A 22939-nucleotide genomic window follows, 5' to 3' on the forward strand; every position below is an offset into this window, starting at 1 on the left:
AGAGATGTACGATGGAGCGGTGAAGTTCGCAAAGGCTTTGATGAAACTAGGCGTTGAAAAAGGAGACACAATTGCATTTTGTGTTCCTAACTGTGTGGAATGGATGAGCTACGATATTGGAATCATGATGACGGGAGCATATTCTATGAGATTGATATTTGGATTAGCAGATATTAAATCTATTATAAAGGGATGCAGTGCTGTTGTATTTGGATCCAAATCTATTTGGGACAGTTTCTTATCCATTGCACAAATAAATGATAATGGAAAAGTATCTAGCGAAGCGTGTCCTGATTTGAGGTTTGCCATTAATGTGTCCAATACACACGGACCAGCCAATGCTTTATCTGCTGCTAAATTGATAGCAGAAATAAGTGACGATGACGCAGTTGAGTTTCCTTACATTGACTCAGAGGATATTGCATCAATCAATCAGACTTCCGGAAGCACAGGTGTGCCTAAACGTATCTGTCACAGCCATTTTGATTGCTTAAACAACAAGGATTCAGATTTTAAGGACACTTCTCTTATCATATTTAGCAGTAGGCCAATGGGATATAGTGGAGGATATCCGATGACTGTGCTAACCAGAAGATCATTGCATGTCAGTGGAGACGTAGAAATGTTGAATGATCCGAAGAATCTGAATTTTGTCATAGACATATGGCAGAGAGAAAAATGCAACATGGTTGGTGTTGCACCACAAGATTTGAAGCGACTTAGCGACTGTGATTTCCGTGTCAATATGATAATGTCAGGTGGAGACATGATTACCCGAGATACAATAGAAGATGCTTTAAAGGTTGCAGATTGCTTCTTAATTTGTTATGGAAGTACTGAATGTTTCTTCATGACTAACAGAATTTTTACACTAAAAAACATTTCGGAACATCGACAAGGAATGTTGGGTCGACCAGTTGAAGGTACTGAAATCAAAATTGTTGACGAGGAGAAGAGGGTTGTAGATATTGGAAAGACAGGCTATTTGTATTTTCGAAGTAAATGGGTAACAAAAACACATCTGGATGGTACTTCATGTTTAGAAAATGGTTGGTATCCAACATCAGATATTTGTTACTTAACTGAAGATGGTGATCTCATAATGGTTGGAAGAAGCACAGATTTTATTAAGAAGTCTACAGTAAAGTTATCTATTAAACTTATTGAAGAATACGTTGGACGCCATCCGAGTGTAGATGCTGTGGTTGTCGTACCAATTCCTGACGAGGCAGTTGGAGAACGTGTGTGCGTATGCGTAACCCTTCGACTAAATCACAAGTTCAATGAAGAAGAATTGAAGAAGTTTTGTACAGAAACAATGCCGCATCCAGATAACTTTGGTTGTGTATCGATGCATCCTGATTATATTTTATGTTTTCCTTCATTTCCACATTTGGCTAGTGGCAAGCTTGACAAAAAGACTATAACAAGTTTAGCCATGAAGAAAATAACAAAAATGTAGTAATAATTAAATTAAATTACCAAGATTAAGAAACGTGTATTTTAGTTTTCCCTGTTTAACATGTTAACGTGTTAAGGTTTCCTTCTCAATAAAGGCGACATGCTTCATTAAATATATACATGTATATATGTATATGCTTACATACATGCATACATAAATACATACATACGTACATTCACTCTTATTATCTCCCCTTCACTCAACCCTTTTCATAATGTTGAACAATTAATCTCAACAAACACTTTTTTCTGTTTCCGTTTTTTAACTATCTTTCCATCCCCCCTCTTATCCCTTTCTGTCAAAGACCTCTCTACTGTTCTCGGAGTGCTTGTTGTTCTCTCACCTGTCTTTGTGTTTTGTTTTCTGTACATTTGAACAATATATATATATATATATATATATATATATATATATATATATATATATATATATATATATATATATATATATATAAAGGTAAGCAGACTTAGCGGTTATAGTAACCGACTAAGGCATAAAATACCCGTATTTACTATCGGTGTCAGTTAACCGTGTTAATTCTGGCCATGGGTATGCAGGTACAGTATGCTCGTCGAGTACAGGTAACAAGAGAAACAAATTTAGATAATTAGAAAATGGAGAAAACCCCAGTAGATTACCCGTGACTCGTTGGGGCACCTGAAAAGTCTGAGTTTCCTAGAAACTGAGTTTTGTTTCGTACTTTTTTTTTCTCTTCCATTTTATTTCGCATGCTTTCAACGAATGTGACATCGAAATCACGAGTAAACAGGTATTTTCCTCAGAAAAGTAAAGATTTGCCTACTATTTCTTGCATGCCCTGCTACCACGTAACACCTATTTCGGGTCCTTTATTGCAAATAGCTGTCACGTGGTGGCAGGGTGTGCTACAAATAACAGTAAAATCATTGGAGATGAGATACGTTGAATGCACTCGAAAGAAACTTATTGAAAAAAAAACTATTTCGCACTGATGTTACGAACGGGTCTTTTACGAAATATTTATCTTACTTATAAAGTCATTTTCACTTAAAAATATTTTGCCTATCATAATGTGTTAGAGTTTCTTCCCTTTCAGGGTGAAGTTATTTTCGGAGTATTTTCCCATTATGCACCGTTTTGGGTATTTGCACCCCAAACCCCCGAATATCTCAATAACTAGTGGTCCGATTTACGCGGAACTTGTTTTATTCCGTTCGTATTCACATTTCAGGGACACTTTACTTTCAAATTATTTTCCCATTATGCGCTATTTTGGCTGTGTAGCATTGCAAGCAAGCAAGATTGAACTTCACTTTTAATAGTATACATTTATATATTCTTTTATTCATATACTCGTTTCAGACATTTGACTGCGGCCATGCTGGAGAGCTGCCTTTAGTCGAACAAATCAACTCCAGGGCTAATTCTTCGGAAGCCTAGTATTTATCCTATCAGGCACTTTTGCCGAACGACTAAGTTACGGACGTAAACACACCAACATCTGTTGTCAAGCGATGGTGGGGGAACAAACACAGACACATAAACACATACACACGCACACACACATATATATATATATACGATGGGGTTCTTTCAATTTCCATCTACCAAATCCATTCACAAGGCTTTGGTCGACCCGAGCTATAGTAGAAGACATTTGCCCAAGGTGCCACGCAGTGGGGCTGAACCCGGAACCATGTAGTTGGTAAGCAAGCTACTTACGATATATATATATACACACATACATCTATACATACATGCATGCATGCATGCATACATACATACATACATACATACATACATACATACATACATACATACATATGTATGCATGTAGGTGTATAGGTATTATATGACTACCGATATGCAAATGAATACATACGAGGATCGGCCGAAAAGTTCACAGGCTCACCAACATGCTCCTATCGAATGCGACTGAATCCCACTACATACACACACACACACGCGCGCACATGTATGTATGTATGTATGTATGTATGTATGTATGTATGTATGTATGTATCAGCTTCCCCGCATATATATATATATATATATATATATATATATATATATATATATATATATATATTCAAGAGAAGAAAATTGAGAGTTAATGGTTAATAATCATTTATCAATAAATGGATAAACATTCATTCCTACAATTGTTTCAATTTGTACTCATTCTATAAATCACAAATTTATGCAATAAATCAGCATTTATAAGTTATGGGCAAAATATCATCAGGGAAATATAAGACATTAAGAAATTACATGTTAACGAATCCGTTCTTTCAGCAAAGTAAAATATGGAATTGTTTCTATTTCTATTTTTATTTTTAGTGTATGCGTGTGAGAGCTAACGATTTAATTTGAATATAATGAAGAATAATATAAAATAAGAAATAAACATAATATAATATGATACATACATATATATATATATATATATATATATATATATATATATATATATATACAGATACATATTAGCTTTAAATGGGATATAATAAAAAAGGGCAGCCTTATAGAGATAGTCGATACGGGTGTGAGCTGTGCTCTATGGAAACTCATGAGATTTTTAAGTATAGGGAGAAGAACAACCTAATTAATAATAGATTAGACCTAAGGGTATCATGAGTACATCACGCCACCCGTACATTTAAGTATTTTCGAAATTAGCGATTATAGGTGCCATGCTTGAACTTTGATGGTGGAAATTAATTTTGGTGTCGTATTTGTAGTAAACTTACCCTCTAGTATTAAATATGAAATCATGGGATATCATGTTATATGGTGAATTAAATTGCATTGCATATGTTATAAGCGATATGTTATGGTATGTGGTGTGCTATATGTAATTACTATCCCATGAAAACTCCTGCCTAGTTAGTCTGACTTCATCATGTTTTTGGTGATTAAACTATTTCTTCCTTTCTATGATGTTCTAACCTACTGATCATTTTCTGTATATTTGTAATGGTTTTTATGTAAGTCTCCTAATTATATAGCCCCTAGAAACTATAAAATCATATATGTAATAGTACCTGTAACATTGCAACTTATAAAATCTCTTCGGAATACCGCCAACTGTCCTCACCACTCCCATACCTACGACCTCCCCTTTTAGGGCTACCTTTATCTCTTCCCTACCTCAAATTTTAATACACTGTCTCGTCTCTTTAAATGTAAGTTTTATATATTTCTTATCACTTTCTATAAATTCTTATTATTTTGTTTTCTTACTTTGTTATCCTCACCATTTAACCTCTTATCCCTTAAAGTTCTTGAAAGTGGTGTATATTCTTAGCTACAATAGCAACAACATGGATTTCTTCCATCTTCTTGCTATGTTAAAGTATTTGAGTAAAATTATATTAATGTGTCCGACTGATTAAAATCCTGTTTATTTGTGCAGCTGATGACAGCCCTGCATTTAAATTGATGTAATGATTGCATTGTTCAATTAAATGGAGCCGCTTGAAACGATCGTACTGCATCACTTCTTGATATCCTGTTGCTTATTTTGATTTTATTCACCTTACTTTCGAGCTGTGCGGATAATACCGAACTGACTTGGTGCTTCAGCTTAAGAACCTAATTTAACTGAATCTCAATTATTTCTCTACAGATACATATGTACATACAGACAGATATGTAAAAGCATATACATGAGCGGACACACACACACACATACACACACACACATATATATATATATATATATATATATATATATTCACACGTAAAAAAATCGTATATGAACGCTATTGATATTTATGCCCATTGGTTAAAGTAATCTGAATATTTGTACATGTGCTTAAGCGTTTGAGAAAAATATCAAATCATAATGGTTTGTCACTTTATGCGTGTTTACGTAATCATATGACAATAAAAGGTTTACTGTTACTATTCTATATACATACGTACACACATACATACATATATACATATATATGTGTGTGTGTCTGTGCGCGCGCGCATGTGATCATTACGACGTTCAACTCTATAGTATTTGGTTTTAATTATCGTATAATTAAATTAATGTTGTGATTTAATTTATTTACGTAAAACGATTTGTGTATGTACATGTGTGTTTATTCTCGTTAATATTTATAAGATTGACAGTGAGGTTACAATTAAAAGTATCCTGTTATTTATTAATCTGTTTATGAAATTAAATTATAACTAGTATTAATATAATCTATAATCTATATTTGATTTACATTATTAACTACTATTTCATCAGGGATTCCATATGCCCTAAGGATTTCTGCCATCTTATCTCTGTGTAGAGAGTCAAAGGCCTTGGAGAAATCAACAAATAACAAAACTGCATTAAGGTTTTGGCTCGTACCTATTCCAACATCCCCCTAACTATGAGAATTTGACCCGATGTAAGGCGGCTCTTCCCGAATCCATTTTGATTTTTCCTAAGAACTCTTTCAATTTGAGGTTGGATTCGATTGAGTAGCAATGCATTGTAAATCTCTGCTGCAATTGGTGTTAATGTAGTTCATCTATGGTTTATTGCAAGGCCCAGATACCCTTTTAGCGGGGAAAAGCAGAATACATCCTCCTGTTCAGACTTTTATCTCGGTTTGATGATATAATGAGTTGTACGATTTGAGAAGAATGTCATTGAAATCGCCGGTTTCTCAGACTTCAGGGGGGATGTCATCAAATCCTGCAGCCTTTCGGTTTTTGGTCTTCCTCAGTACGACTTCAAGTTCTTCTATCGAGAAGGGTCCCTGCTTGATATCCAGGACCTCCTCAACAATACGATGGATGAGCTGGTTTGGATGATTCGGTGATTTGCCAAGAAGGTTTTGAAAATGGTCTTTCTAGTTATTCAGTATCTCCTGTAGGTTAGAGGCTTTCAATGTCGCTTTGAAAGATTTCTTCCGACTACTCCATTTACTGTCTGCCACGTCAAAGAAGAGGGTTTGTTGTCTGCTGCGTTTTTGATTTTGTCGATTTGGTTTTGAATGTATTTGTGCTGTTTCATCTGATATAGTACGTTAAGTTCTTTCAGTGCTATTCAGAGAGGAAAAAGTTTACCTCACAGGGACTATGTGAGATGGTTAAATAGAGGAAAACATTAGAGTTCAATATGAGGAATTATTTTGGAAAAGGAAGCAAATAAGGAGTATATAGTGAAATAGGAGAATGAATGTAGAAATAAGAATAAAAATGTATAAAGATGTTATAGTTGCAGTTCGATTATCCAAAAAAAGTGGTGTGTAGAAGTGGTATAAGTAAGCATGTAATTTTCATGATTTGAGGATTTGACATCTCCTTTCAACATGTAAGTAGACTACTTAGTGGTTTTCCTTACATGCTGAAAGGAGATGTCAAATTCTCAAACCACGAAAATTACATTCTTATTTATAACACGTTGAATGTAAGTGGGCAAGAAAATTTGAAAAATAAAAAAAAACCCAGTTATTTCTATACCAGTTATTCCACCATTAATAATCAAATAATCTGTGGATCTTCAGTAGAAACTGCTGGAGGTGTATAATTATAAAACTCAAATACGTACCATATCCCAAAGGACACACGTGCATATCGATTGTTATCTTTATACATCGTGAATTTAATTCACGTCTTCAACCAACGCACCAAGCCAGAATAAAGCAGCAGTGAATAAAAGTTCAGCAGTGAATTATTTGACTCAAGAATTGAAATAGTTAAATAAAAATATACCATGTATGCTCGATATGGACGTGTGTCCTTTGGAATATGGTATGTATCTGAGTTTTATAATTATACATCGCCCGCAGTCTCTACTGAAGATCCACAGATAATTTATTTAATTATTGATGGTATAGAAATAACTGGTCTTTTTTCAATTTTTTCAAATTGTCTTGCCCGTCTACGTTCAACGTGCTATAAATAAGAATGTAGTTTGGGGATTTAACATCTCCTATCAACATGTAAGGAGACTTCTTAGTGGTTTTCCTCTTAGTGTGTAATTTATACACACGTATACATATATGTATATAAATAATGTATGGTCTACAGACAACTTTTTTACGCATGCTGGCCACTGGTATAAATTATTATTTTTAATGATTTTTACCCTTCATATATATATATATATATATATATATATATATATATATATATATATATATATATATATATATATATATATATATATATATATATATATATGTATGTATATATATATACGTATGTATATAATCACAAGTAGGTCTCTGTGATTAAGAAGCCGGTTTAGTCTTGATCAAGTGTCTTCTAATGTAGTCCTGAACCTTCCAGTGCCTTGTAAGTGAACTGAGTAGACGGAAACTGTGCGGAAGACCTTCAGATCTATCTATCTATCTATCTATCTATCTATCTATCTATCTATCTATCTATCTATCTGCTCACTATCAACTGACTGAAAAAAGAGCACTCAGTAGCATTTCTGAGGCTCACTCGGCAAAAGAACATATATGTGTATGTGTGTCAATGTGTGTGTGTGTGTGTGTGTGTGTGTGTGTGTGTGTGTGTGTGTGTGTGCATGTATGCGTGTGTACGTGTGTGTATGTGTATTTTCGTCTTTGTTTGTTTCTTCCACTGCTTGACAACCGGTATTGATTTATTTACGTCCTAGTATGCTAGCGGATCGGCAAAGTGCCGGATTGAATAAAAAAATTACTGTTCCGATTTGATCAACTTCAGTAACTGAAACAAGCATGAGATAAGAGCTACAGACAGACATATATACAGACACACACATCACATATGTGTATATTCAGTTGATTGCAAGGAGGGTCGAAGTGCACTGTGGTGGTGGTGAATTCAGAATTTACTATCTTGGCCATATATTTTAAACAGGGCTAATTATACGATAACAATCGCTGAGATTTCTCTTGGTAGATTAGACTATTATTTGCACTTTCTTAATATAATATAGAAATGTAAAAAAAACTACTATATCATGAAACTACTTGTTTAGCAGCATACATGTTTAATATGTTACTTTTCTTTGCAGGAAAGAGATGTACGATGGAGCTGTGAAGTTCGCAAAGGCTTTGATGAAACTAGGCATTAAAAAAGGAGACAAGGTTGCAGTTTGTGTTCCTAACTGTGTAGAATGGATGAACTACGATATTGGAATCATGATGACGGGAGCTTATTCTATGAGATTAATGTTTGGATTAGCAGATATGAAATCTATTATAAAAGGATGTAGTGCTGTTGTATTTGGATCCAAATCTATTTGGGACAATTTCTTAACTATTGCACAAATAAATGATAATGGAAAAGTATCTAGCGAAGTGTGTCCCGATTTGAGATTTGCCATTGATGTATCCAATACAGATGGACCAGCCAATGCTTTATCTGCTGCTAAATTGATGGCAGAAATAAGTGAAGATGTCGCAGTTGAATTTCCTTACATTGACCCAGAGGATATTGCGTCAATCAATCAGACTTCCGGAAGCACAGGTGTGCCTAAATGTATCTGTCACAGCCATTTTGAATATTTAAGCATGCCCGATTCAGATTTTAAGGAGACTTCTTATTTTACTACATTCAATAGTCGTCCAATGGGATATATTGGAGGATATCCGATGACTGTGCTAACCAGAGGATCATTGCATGTCAGTGGAGACGTAGAAATGCTGAATGATCCGAAGAATCTCGATTTTGTCATAAACATATGGCAGAGTGAAGAATGCAACATAGTTGGTATTTCACCACAAGATTTGAAACGAGTTAGCGATCGCGGATTCCGAGTTAATATGGTAGCATCAGGTGGAGACATAATTACCCGGGATGAAATAGAACATGCTTTGAAGATTGCAGATAGTTTCATGGTTGCTTATGGAAGTACTGAAGCTTTCATCATATCTCATCGAATTTTTACCCCAGAAAATATTTCAGAACATCGACAAGGAATGCTGGGGCGACCAGTTGAAGGAACGGAAATCAAAATTGTTGACGAAGAGAAGAGGGTTGTAGATATTGGAAAGACAGGCTATTTGTATTTTCGAAGTAAATGGGTAACAAAAACACATCTGGATGGTACTTCATGTTTAGAAAATGGTTGGTATCCAACATCAGATATTTGTTACTTAACTGAAGATGGTGATCTCATAATGGTTGGAAGAAGCACAGATTTTATTAAGAAGTCTACAGTAAAGTTATCTATTAAACTTATTGAAGATTACGTCGGACGCCATCCGAGTGTAGATGCTGTGGTTGTCGTACCAATTCCTGACGAGGCAGTTGGAGAACGTGTGTGCGCATGCGTAACCCTTCGACTAAATCACAAGTTCAATGAAGAAGAATTGAAGAAGTTTTGTACAGAAACAATGCCGCATCCAGATACCTTTGATTGTGTATCGATGCATCCTGATTATATTTTATGTTTTCCTTCATTTCCACATCTGGCTAGTGGCAAGCTTGACAAAAAGACTATAACAAGTTTGGCCATTAAAAAAATAACAAAAATGTAGTAATAATTAAATTAAATTATCAAGATTAATAAACGTGTATTATGGTTTCTCATGTTTAACTTGTATATTATTAGGTTTTCCTTCTAAATATTAAATAATGGTGACATGCATCGTTAAATATATACATTGTATTACAGTTTAGTATACAGACACACGCACACTCACACGCATATATATATATATATATATATATATATATATATATATATATATATATATATATATATATATATCAGGTCAGAAAACAAGTGGTCAAATGTTACATTTAATTGAAATTTAATCATCAATGTACTTTCCCTGATTATCTATGACTTCCTTCCATCTATTTACAAGCTTTTTAATCCCATCAACATAAAATCCGGTTTGAAAGCGAAGAATTCTGAAATGTTAGTTTCGACCTCCTCCTGGCTTGCGAAAGTTATGTCCTCCAAATGATTCGGTAAACTACGAAACAAATGGTAGTCTGAAGGAGCAAGGTCGGGAGAATAAGGTGGATGAGGAATTTTTTCCCAACCAAGCTCTTCAATCTTCTGTTATGTAATCTTTGCAGTATGGGGTTGCACATTGTCCTGATGAAACATCACTCCTTTTCGATTCACTAAAGCGGATCTTTTTTCTTCAAAGCTTCGTTCAAACGCTCTAATTGCTGACAATAGACTTGAGCATTGGTTGTTGCATTAGGTGGTAACAATTCAAAGTGATTTACTCCTTTGCAATCCTACCAGATAGAGAGAAGAGCCTTTTTTCTATGAAGTTCCCTTCTCGGTTGTGGTTGAGCTTTTTCCCTTTTACCAAGCCAGTGTTTACGACGTTTAACTTTTCGATAGAAGATCCATTTTTCGTCACCACTAACAAGTCTATCTAAAAAAGGTGAAATGAGTCCGCGAGAATGGAGACAAGAGGAGATGTCAACTTGGGATTTGCGGTTGCTTTCGGACAATTCATGAGGCACTCATTTTCCCTTCATCAGTTGTCCCCTGTTTTATGTACTCCGCATTTCGAAGGTAGGGAGAAGACGCTACTTCGTTAAAACAGTCCCGCAAAGCAAATTAAATAAAATTTGAGATTTTTTGCGGAGGGTTAAAGTGGTAACAAAAACAGAACAGTAAGAACAAAACAGTAAAAACAAACGGTGAGGGCTGTTACGCCATAACGAGGTGAAGTGGTGAACGTTGGAAAAACGAGCTTTGAGAAGAGGCAGGCAAAAACACGTCTTGTCTGGAAGGAAGTGGAAGAAAGAATGATAGATAGCCGTTGGTCACGTGTTAGCAGCGAGAGAGTCAAGGAGGAAGAGTGAGAGAGAGAGAGAGAGGTAACGGTGAAGGGGAGAGGAGAAGAATGAGAGAAAGGGTGGGAGAATATATATATATATATATATATATATATATATATATATATAATCAGAAAGTGGAGAAAACTTTAGATCAACAAACAAACAAAATTAAACACTTTCTACTTAAATAGTAGCAACAATAACAACGACAGCGATAACAGTAGGAATAAAAACAACAAAATCTAGTCAATGCTAGTAATAACACAATCAATCTCAATAGACCTAGTTCTACCCCATTAGATAGCAATTTCCCCTACAGCACAATCTATGTGACTGTATGGAACAGGGAGAATTGTGCCCTCGGAAAGACCTGTAAAATTAAGGACGTAATTTACCAATGCACAGTCACAACACAGTTTAGTAAAAAGAGTTACATAGGTGCTACCCAAAATGAGATGAAACATAGACTAGCCGCCCATCAACATTCTTTCAGAAATAGAAACAGAATTAACTCAACTGGATTAAGTAAGCATATTTGGGAACTCAAAGATAGTGATATTAGCTTCACGTTAGAATGAGAGGTCCTCGCCTCTGCACCTTCGTACAATGTTAAAAATAAGAAATGTTCTCTTTGCGTTAATGAAACTTTTTTCCATTCTAGCAGCAGGACATCTGCTATTGAACCTAAGAGAGGAGAGAAGTGTAGCTTGCCTGCACAAAGGGAGGTTCACCTTCGCTAAAAGTAAATAACATTAGAAACCCTTATACCACCCCCAAAATATTACTAAGAACCCCACACCATAGAAATAGTAGCCCTTGATAGTAATTTGAAGGCTATACAAATACTCCTTAATTAAAGTTAGTTTACTAGCATTAATACCAGGGCCCTTTCTAGTATTAAGTAAATAACCCTCTCCTTTTACCAAAATTCTGTGTTTAGGTCCCACCCCCACCCATATCAACTACCTACATCTTATACTAATTGAGCCATTCCTCTTTAATAAAACAAACTAACCCCTTTTATAAATCCCAGATACTTCATTTATGAACTTATTTCAAAACACAGAGGGCATAGGTATTCAACCACAATGTTATGACTCCTAACAACTAATTCAAATTTAAATTTTAAATTTAAATTTTATTTATTTATTTTGTTTTATTTTATTTTCCTGTACCTTCTATAACATGGATGTGCTTATTGGCACTTGCTGTAATCTGGACTTAATTTTCTACCAACATATTGGTCTCCCTCCACTTAAAATAGACCTTAATAGCCCTACCCATTTAGGAACAACATTATCCCCTGTAGGATTTATTTTATTTTATTCAACTCAATGTTACCTTTCTCCCAGTGTATTGGTCTGCAGTTGATTACTGTAGTAGTTGTATTTCCCAGGAGATATTTGTAGACTTGGGTTTATTATGTAGGATTGAAAGTATAATTTGTTGGTGGATCTAATATTGACTGCACCCAGGTAAGGGTCAATATAATTATCAAATTATTAAATTTAATGATATGAACAATCTAAATTTTAGGATAATGTAATGCATATTAAGTAAATTTAGTAAACTGTTGGTACATGTGAATTATATTTATGGTACTAATTAACATGTGATTTTGTCTTAAATCTTAACCGCTTAAATGTTTGTGGTTTTGTGCTTTTGCCCTTTCGTGTATCTATAAGGAGGAATATTCTTAGGTACATGCACACATTTATTTTTTGTCCATTATTACCATCCTTGAATTTTATTTGCTATCTAGGATGTAAAATCTAACTTTATTTTAGTAGGTTTTATGTATTCATATGCATACTCTGTACTAGTTGTCTCCCCTTAACTATGAAAAATAATAACATTTTGTCTGGCAGTATGTATCTATTTATTTATTCTGATTTATGTTGAGAAGTTGTAGAAGGCAAGTTAGTTCTTCGTACCACTTATATCATAGTCTTCTCTCCCACACCCTTTATTTACTGGTTCGTTTTCTTTTTTATTTACATATCCCTTTAAATGGATCTCTCCTGCATCTAATCACTGTCCTGTTCTACTGCTGTTGTCAAAGTGTATCCATTTCTCCTCACAAGTAATGATTCGATGCAAAAATGGTCTTTTTCCAGTCAAATACATTTCATGCAAAACAACGAGCTGGCAGAATTGTAAGCATGCAGGGCAAATTCGATTGTCTTTCTGTTCTGAGTTTAATTTCTGCCGTGAACGACTTTGCCTTTTATCCCTTTCGAGGTCGATAAAATAAGTACCAATTGGGCAGAGGTCGATGTAATCGGATAACTCCCTCTCAACAAATTTCAGGCCACGTAACTGTATTAAAAAATATATGTATATGTATATATGTATGTATGTATATATATATATATATATATATATATATATATATATATATATATATATATATATATATATATATATAAGAATATACTTTTCGTAATGAGATTAAAAAAAGACCAAGGCTGTGTATATTTTAGAACATTTATAAATGGTCTATTTATAAATGTTCTAAAATATACACAGCCTTGGTTTTTTTTATCTCATTACGAAAAGTAAACCCTTATATTCACACGCTGATATATGACCTACGTTGGACCCCTTATTCGCATAATCACCGAACCTGGAGCTTAACTATGGTCTATTCATAGCACTTACTCAGAATTACTCGAAACCTCCGGGTCTAATTGACACCACTACTGCTCATAACCCCCTCCCCCCCCTCTCTCTCTCTCTCTCTCTCTCTCTATCTATCTATCTATCTATCTATCTATCTCTCTCTCTCTCTCTCTCTATATATATATATATATATATAGGCTGTGTGAGCTTTTCCGCGACACCCCACCTGCATCTAATGAGGAGGACTGCTTCACCGACTTGGGCCACACGGACCTCTACAAGGCAGAAGCTCTCCGTCAACTTCAAGACACCTCCTTCTACTGCCCTCTGTCCTCTGACACCACGCCCAGCTACCAACAGACTGTGTCCTCCACTATCCCTGACCTCAACTCCTCCTCCCGTCTGCCTCCTACCGTCTCCAACCTCATTGTCCACACCCCTCGCACCCCCACTATCTACTTCCTCCCCCAAATTCCCAAACCTAACAACCCTGGCCGTCCCATCGTCTCCGCCTGCAACGGCCACACCGAACTCATCTCCAGATATCTTGACTGTGTCCTTTCTCCCTAGTGGTTTCCCTCCCCTCTCACATCCATGACTCCAACCTCGCGCTTCGTTTGTTCAAAATTCTTTCTCCTTCTCTCCTGGCCCCTCTAAACTTCTCTTCACTCTCGACATCCAGAGCTTTTACACAGTAATCCCTCACCACGAGGGGCTGAGCGCACTCCAACATTTCCTTGACCTTCGACCCAACCCCCAACCCGACACATCCACACTCGTTCGTCTGGCCGAACTTGTCCTCTCACTCAACGAGAATGGGCCTCTACTATGCGAACCTGTTCGTTGGCTACATTGAGGCTCAAATATTTTCAAGATTCACTGGTCCCACTCCCGAACTATACGGTCGTTATATTGACGACTGTATCGGTGCGACCTCACTCTCTCGCGAACATCTAGACTCCTTCCTCTCTTTTGTCAAATCTTTCCAACCTGCCTTCCACTTCTCCTGCACTATCTCTGACTCCTCTGTCTCCTTTCTTGACATTTCGGTCAGCATTCATTACTCCACTCTCACCACCTCCATCAACTACAAACACACAGACTCACACTCATACCTCAACTTCTCCTCCTCCTCCCGCCTTAAACACACCAAGCTTTCCATTCCCTATTCCTAATTCCTCTGTCTACGCAGGCTCCGTCGTGACGACCATGACTTTGAGACTCAGTCTCAATTCATGGCTCGCCACTTTATCCTACGTGGATATCCCCTCACCACTATCCACATCGCCCTTGCTAGAGCACGTTCCGTGGATCGTGTATCTGCTCTCTCCTCCCGCACCCGTCCCGCCGTCTCCCGTCTCTCGTGTGAATATTTCTTGTGGAAATATCCCCCTCCCACCAAACTTCTTTTTTTCTTTTTACATAAGTGAGATATATTTTCTGCAATCAACCTTTTCTTTTTTTACAATATGGCTATCTTTCTTCTTCACGCGTAACCTGGTGGTGCCTTACGCATGCGCAGACGGACTAGCTTCGCTTTGAATTTCCCGCTCGCCGCCATTACTATAAAATTTGGTCTTGCTACAAGTTATACCGTTCACTGGAAGTTTTTACTGGATTAAGAGAAGAATAAAATAGAAACAAAACGTGGATCAATTCTTTTTTATAGTTATACTTGTGATTTCTTTTCTGTGAGAACTGCTCACCATATTTTGCAGATCGGTGCGACCAGTATGAATCACTTTACGTTACCATCCTTCAGTGGTGATGTTAGAATTTGGTTCGCTGAATTGGAGGAGTATTTTGCTGCGAGTTACATGAACTCGGAGCAGGAACAGCTACACATTTTGTTAAGCGTCATTCCTTCTTCCTTGGCGGAAAATTTGTAGCAGATTAGATAACACGAACATTGCAGCTATTTTTATAACGCAATACGTGAACAAGATGTCAGGCAAAATAATGCATTGGAACTCACATTTCAAAGGCTAAATTTGTCGAGTAAAGGGAGATCATTATAGCTGATTATCTTAATGGTTATTTCCCTTGTGTTGCATGCGTTGCAAATAACTTGCGACTTAGATGAGCAAATGATTTTGTGTATATGCCATACATTAGGAAGAAGCCACCGTTGTGCCGATTCACAATAATTTATTGCAGTTTCTCGACCATTTTTACCTATAGAACCCCTTTGATTCTTATTTTAATCAAATGGCCCTTCCTAACCATTCGATGTTAAAAAAAAAAACCTATTATATTTTTTCAGAATTAAATATTTATTTCTTTATTGCCCTCAAGAGGCTAAACATAAAGGGGACAAACGAGGACAGTCAAAGGGATTAAGTCGATTTCATCGACCCCAATGTGTAACTGGTACTTATTTAATCGATCACACACACACACACATATATATAGTTCTACATACACCCAAATACACATACGCACACGCACGTATATTCTTAGCTGTTGCGGACACAACGTTTCGATGTTTCGGTGGTCGTTCTGTGACTTTTACATTCGGTTATGTTCTCAAATTGGAAGGAAGCTGTATCCCTTCATGTAATGTACGGTGTAAATTCATTTGTTGTAATCCAATAATACATGGTCAATTATGGCACATAACCGGTTACAAAAGTGATCATTGGTTCGAAACCCAGTCTTCGTTGTTTACGGACAAGTATGTCTGATGAGGCATCTATATTACACCAGATTTAATAATAGGCGCAAAACCAATGATAATGTTTTGGCTGGTTTTATTTTACTTCTATTATGACCGGGTTCCAACCCGGGCCTTCTCGGACCTTTCAATAGCTTAGTATTGACATAGGTCGCATACTCTTGCTGTAAATTGCATTTCCCCATTAGTGGAGACCTCTTTCTAACATATTGGATGTCCACCTAGTGGTCATCCTTTATACACGTGTAATACAATTCTTTTCTGAATTTTCAGATTTTTTTATATGCCAGGCCACTTGGTTTTAAACTGAATTAATATATATGTATATATATATAATCAAAATAAGCAACAAGGATATCCAAAGTTAATGCAGTACGATCGTTTCATGCGGCTCCATTTATTTAAGCAATGTGAACTCGCGGTCGTATGATCACGGCTTCGATTCGCAGACCGGGCGTTGTAAGTGCTTATTGTGCGAAAACACTTAAAGCTCCACGAGGCTCCGGCAGTGGGTAGTGGCGAATTATGCTGTACTCTTTCACCACAACTTTTTCTCACTCTTTCTTCCTGTTTCTTTTATACCTATATATCAAAAGGTCAGCTTTGTTACACTCTGTGTCACGCTGAATCTCCCTGAGAATTACATTAATGGTACACATGTCTGTGGAGTGCTCAGCCACTTGCACGTTAGTTTCACGAGCAGGTTGTTCCGTTGATCGTATCAATTGGAACCCTCGTCGTCGCAAGCGATGGAGTTCCACGACACACACACACACACACACACACACACACACACACACACACACACACATACACACACACACACACACACACACACACACACACACACATATATATATATATATATATATATAAAACTATATATGTAAGCTAACTGTACAGTGGTGTCGCTGGTGAACGCATAGAAATGTGAGATGTGAAGGAGTGGCGAGAGATAGGAGTTAGGAATTCAGAAGAACGATGTTCTATTGGAACGTATCCATCTAGTTGGTTTCGGAGCCTTCATTCCCCAGGCATTACTTATATGACAATGAGTGAATCGAAACTCTAAGCAGTTGCTCAAATTATTAGAAAATACAACCAAATCTTTACCATATCACACTTCATGATTTTAGAACTCATCTGGATAATTTGGCTTTTATTGAACACCGTTTGCAAACAAAGGCAAATGATAATGGCTGCAAGTTTGGGGATGTAAAAGGTTACTTAATCCTGGCTCCAACCAACCTGCTGTTAAACCACAATAACAAAAACACTAGACTTCCAAGATCCTAAGCTGTCTTCTGTTACAATGGTATACATTTCTCTGAGCTTGCTATCAGTTGCCCTTCATTACAAATCCTGCAATAACTTTTATTCATTTTTTTTTTAATTAGTGACATGTTTAAACTTTGTAAGGTAAATGAACATGCATGAAACCAGCCTTAATATATAACTTAGGCACCTCTATGGATCGAAGCTAAATCAAAGTGTATGTGGTCCTGGCCAGATCCTAACGCAGAGGTCAAGGTAAAGAATACTTTGAAGAAGATTGTTCCCAAAGTGGAATGAGAATTTGAGATGTTCATGCCTTTCTCGGAGAACATTATCGACATTTACACTAATCCAAAATACAACCCTAATCACACCTTCATTTCATCATGATATTTACTTCCTACAATTATCTCTTATCTCTGACCACTCCTCTTTCAAGAGCCTTAATAATAATTGATGTAGTACAAAATACAAATAAGCAAACTGACAGCTATCAATCTATTGCGAAGTCAGAATCCATTTCTTTTGTTCACCAAGTGTATAAATACACGGGGCTTGTTTCAAGTAATTTATTTGCGTAGGTCTGTGGAAAGAAGTGAATATTGATCGGAAAACGAAGCTTATGATAAAACTGATATTACATTTATTTATATCAAAACTCTCTGAAGAGAAAGAAAAACCGTGTTCAAGAAAACTAAAATACCCTGACAACAACTAGATTTAGTGATGCTCACAAATCTTTACAAAAGTGAAAAAGAATTGACGATATTGTTTTAAGAAGATATCTTTTTCGAATTCAGTGTTAAATCAATTGGTTTCATCGATCTGTGTCAGAACAACGATAAAACAAAAACAAAAATAACCCCGTTTACTGAAACTGGAAAAAAAGCATCAAGTGGCGGATCTTGTTTATAGGGAGACACCTTTGTTTCAGCGAATTCCAAGTAAAAGTGAATATTACACAGCAACTCTATAACAGTCATCTATATATATAAAAATGAGAATGTGTGTCTGTCTGTCTGTCTGTCTGTGTGAATCCCTAAAACTCGAGAACTACGCAACCAATTTCATTCAAATTTTACACATGCCTTACTTAGGGTTCCAGTTGTGTTTTAGTCAAAAAAAATTATTAACTTCTTGCAGAGTTCGAGCACACGGCAACATAATATCTCCTCCACTATTTAAGTATTACGTGTCAAAAGTGAAACCAAAACACTCATGTCAAATACTTCCACTTTAAAAATGAAACTATTCCACTAACTGAAACAATCACATTTCGATACTGTAGTGACAGATACTTTCACAGAGAAAGAAAGAGAGAAAGGGAGAGAGAGAGAGAGAGAGAGAGAGAGAGAGAGAGAGAGAGAGATGTATATGTATACATATACATGTATATGTACACCATTTCGATACTGTAATGACAGATACTTTCAGAGAGAGAGAGAGAGAAAGAGAGAAAGAGAGAGAGAAAGAGAGAGAGAGAGAGAGAGAGAGAGAGAGAGAGAGAGAGAGAGAGAGAGAGAGAGAGAGAGAGATGTATATGTATACATATAGATGTACACGTATATGTATATATATATAGATCTATACATACATGTATATGTATACATATGTGTAGATGTATATATATATATAGATCTACATGTAAATGTACACATATATACATATATACATGCATACAGATATCTATACATATATACACCCATCACACACACATACACATGCACACAAACACACACATTAGTCATTTGTTTTCTTATCCAAAACTACGTCAAAAGTACTGAATGGATCTTTATGAAATTTGGAAATTATATTCTTTGCATAACGGCCATAACTCCCATGAAAATTCATATATTTCTGATGTTGATGAAATTTTAACCCGAACATAACAGATGAGCATTATTTAGAAAATGATGCCACACGTTATCGAGGCTACCATTCTTTCTGGATGTGCAAAAGGGGATGACGTCTTTATTCCAAGAATTCCTCTTATTCTATCAGGAGCAGACATTCCTTTTACATTCAGAAGACTACAATTCCCCCTTCGTGTGACTTTTGCCATGTCCATAAACAAATATCAGGGTCAAACACTGTCTGTAGCTGGTCTTCTCTTGGAAGAGCCCTGCTTCTCACATGGACAACTGTATGTTGGCTGCTCAAGAGTGGGCAGCAACAAAAAGCCTATTTGTATATGCTCCACAAGGGAAAACAAGGAACATAGTTTACAATGAGGTGTTATAATCACAACAGCAAGAAAGTATGTACATGATCACCTTCTTTTACAAAACTTCATTGACTTTCATATATTTATATTGATATACATATATATACGTGTGTTTGGGTGCGTGTGTGTATATACATCTCTATATATAAAGATGATGCGTAGTCTAGACGGCGTTTTTAGATTTCATTATTCTCTTTAACCCGGGCAACGCCGGGTATTTCTGCTAGTGAATCTTAAAGGTAAGTGAATTAATATTATTAGGAATCGAACGACAGATAATAACTACAATTGTTTGTATAATTCTCTGTTGAAAAACACTGACTTTGATTTGTGCTTTCATAACATTTGATTTACCATTTCCCATCTCCAAAGAGAATGGCAGAGAAGATGGTGGGTTTGTAGAAGTTATGTACCTACTGATAACAATATCGTAGGTACATATCGTAGGTACATATCGTAGGTACGTTCTGGTTTCGAATCCTACAGAGCTTTCTGTTCATCTACCGTCTACTATTTGGCCATTATCTATGATAGAAATCATTTTTAATTTTACACAGAGGGCAGCAAATAGGCAAATCAGTCACTCACTCGAATTAAATGCCACTATCCAATCTCTATTCGACTTTCCCTTTCGTATGTAACGAGGCGATAAAAAACTCAAATATACCATGCTATGTTGTTTTCTCCTGCTCTAATGTTGTGTTCACATCCAATCAGTCCTCTTACCCCTTTTTTCTTGGTATATATATTATGTCTGTGTCACTTTTTCGGTGGAGTGTTAATCGGGATTTTGTATTTTACGCAGATCAAAAGGAATTTTTGCGAAGATTCCGAAATCATGACTCATTAGCTTATAGATCGATTCACGCAAATTATACTTCTAAAACTTTAACTCTTTATCTCCCTCGTTTTTAATCTTGCACTTCCCCTATCACTATTTTGCCCTCACCACCCTCTTTCTCTCTATCTCCCTCACTACATTTCACCCTTTCATTTTCATTTCCTCTCCCTTTCTTCCTTTCACTGATTTCTCTGATCTTCTCTTCTTTCTTTCCCTAAGACTCTCTTGAACTTTAAATCTCACTCTTCCCCTACTTCTCCCTCTTTCTTTCCCTCTCACCCTCCTTCTGTCTCCCTATATCACATCCTTAACTTCTTCCTCTTTCTGCTGTCCACTTCTCTCTCACTCTCTTACATTCTTTATCAATCCTAGTTAACTTTCCATTTACAGGTGAAATTATGGTTCAGCAAAGAGCCTCTACGTTACGTGTACACTTTCAATGGAACGGGGACGAATTCTACATCATGGTACCATATTGATAAACTCATTGCTCATTATTTACCAAGCAGTTATACAACGAAATTTACATTCAATAATAAGTATATACCACCTTCTTGCTCTTTGTAAACACATTTAGATAACTTAATAATAATAATAATAATAATAATAATAATAATAATAATAATAATAATAATAATAATAATAATAATAATAATAATAATAATAAGAAGAAGAAGAAGAAGAAGAAGAAGAAGAAGAAGAAGAAGAAGAAGAAGAAGAAGAAGAATACAGTTCTATATTTAGGAGATGAGGAATTATGTACATTATTTACATTATTTACATTTGACGGAGATTTGTCCTCATCTTGTTTGTTATTAATTCAACGTTTCGGCCGATATACCCTCAAGCCTTCATCGGGTGTCTTGGGGAAATTTCGAACCTGGATTCTCATTCCTAAAGTATTTTTCGGTGTTATTATTATTATTATTATTATTATTATTATTATTATTATTATTATTATTATTATTATTATTATTATTATTATTATTATTATCATTATTGTCTTTGCACAGCTTCTAACGCTGGAGATGTACTACAGTGTCAGCTGTTCACTACCAGTGAACTAATGTAACACCTCTTATTTTTCGAGCACCTTCCGGAGTATTCGAACGGTTCCAAGCAGTGCTGTTTTCTGCAAGCGCTCCACCCTTATTGCAGCCCATATTTCTTCCACGTACTTCTCAAGATGTTTACTCACTGTTCCCTGGGCTCCGACAATTATTGGTACTACTCCTACCTTTTTCATCGACCATAACTGCTTAACTTCCCCAGCTAACTTGTCATATCTATCGACTTTTCTTTTTTCCTTATTGTATAGCTTGTTGTCAGCTGGACATGCTATATCTATTATCCAGCATAGTTTGTTTTCTTTCTCAACTAAGACTATGTCTGGCTTCCTATTCTCTATCGCATGGTCGCACTGAATCATAAAATCCCACAGGGTCTTAGCATTATCATTTACGATGATGCCGTCGGGTTTATGGTCGTACCAATTTTTTGCTCTCTCAAGTCCATACATGTTCGCAAATTGTCCAATGGATAAGCCTTGATATATTGCCGTGGTTCTCTTATATTCCTTCTGGGCTACTGCCATACATTGGCTGGTAATATGCCATACAGTCTCACCATTTTGTCAACAAATTCTGCACTAATCACTTTCTGATGTGTTGTCTATTCTGTATTTTATGTAATTTGTTCTTAGTGCTTGCTCTTGGGCAGCACAGATTAGAGCCTCCGTTTCCGGTTTTAAATTACTTTTAGTCATCAGCAGCCATCTATTTCTCTGTCTTATCTTCAACATCTCTATGAAATTGACCATGCATTCTTTTCTTTACCCACCTGTTTTCAATTTCATTCGTTTTCAATTTCTTGTATAGTGCTTTATCTTTGCATTTTTTCATCCTACACAAGCATGATCTTCCTACTTCTAATAATAGCGGTTCTGTGGTATTTTTTTTACATACCATGCTATTTTGTTTTCTTCTGCTCGACTGCTGTGTTCGCATCCAATAAGTCCTCATCTCACTATTTTTCTTGGTACATACAGTCTGTCTGTGTCACTTTTTGGTGAAATGACCCATATCTAGTTAGCAACTTCTTTGTCTTTCTGTCTAAGCT

At 36.0% G+C, this 22939-nt stretch overlaps 2 protein-coding genes across 2 annotated transcripts; both read left to right on the forward strand.

The window, feature by feature from the left end:
- On the forward strand, positions 1 to 1578 carry LOC149134513 (medium-chain acyl-CoA ligase ACSF2, mitochondrial-like). Its single transcript, XM_089356821.1, has one exon. It carries the CDS (start codon positions 5 to 7, stop codon positions 1460 to 1462), a length of 1458 nt encoding a protein of 485 aa, XP_089212947.1. The 5' UTR covers positions 1 to 4; the 3' UTR covers positions 1463 to 1578.
- A 1225-nt stretch (positions 1579 to 2803) lies between these two features.
- Positions 2804 to 9959, forward strand: LOC106874576 (uncharacterized). Its single transcript, XM_089356820.1, has 2 exons — positions 2804 to 3146; positions 8445 to 9959. Exons 1-2 carry the CDS (start codon positions 2956 to 2958, stop codon positions 9910 to 9912), a joined length of 1659 nt encoding a protein of 552 aa, XP_089212946.1. The 5' UTR covers positions 2804 to 2955; the 3' UTR covers positions 9913 to 9959.
- Positions 9960 to 22939: the final 12980 nt, after the last annotated feature.

The sequence above is a fragment of the Octopus bimaculoides genome, chromosome 8 (genome assembly GCF_046866305.1).
Source record: "Octopus bimaculoides isolate indiv1 chromosome 8, ASM4686630v1, whole genome shotgun sequence".
Lineage (NCBI taxonomy): Eukaryota > Metazoa > Mollusca > Cephalopoda > Octopoda > Octopodidae > Octopus > Octopus bimaculoides.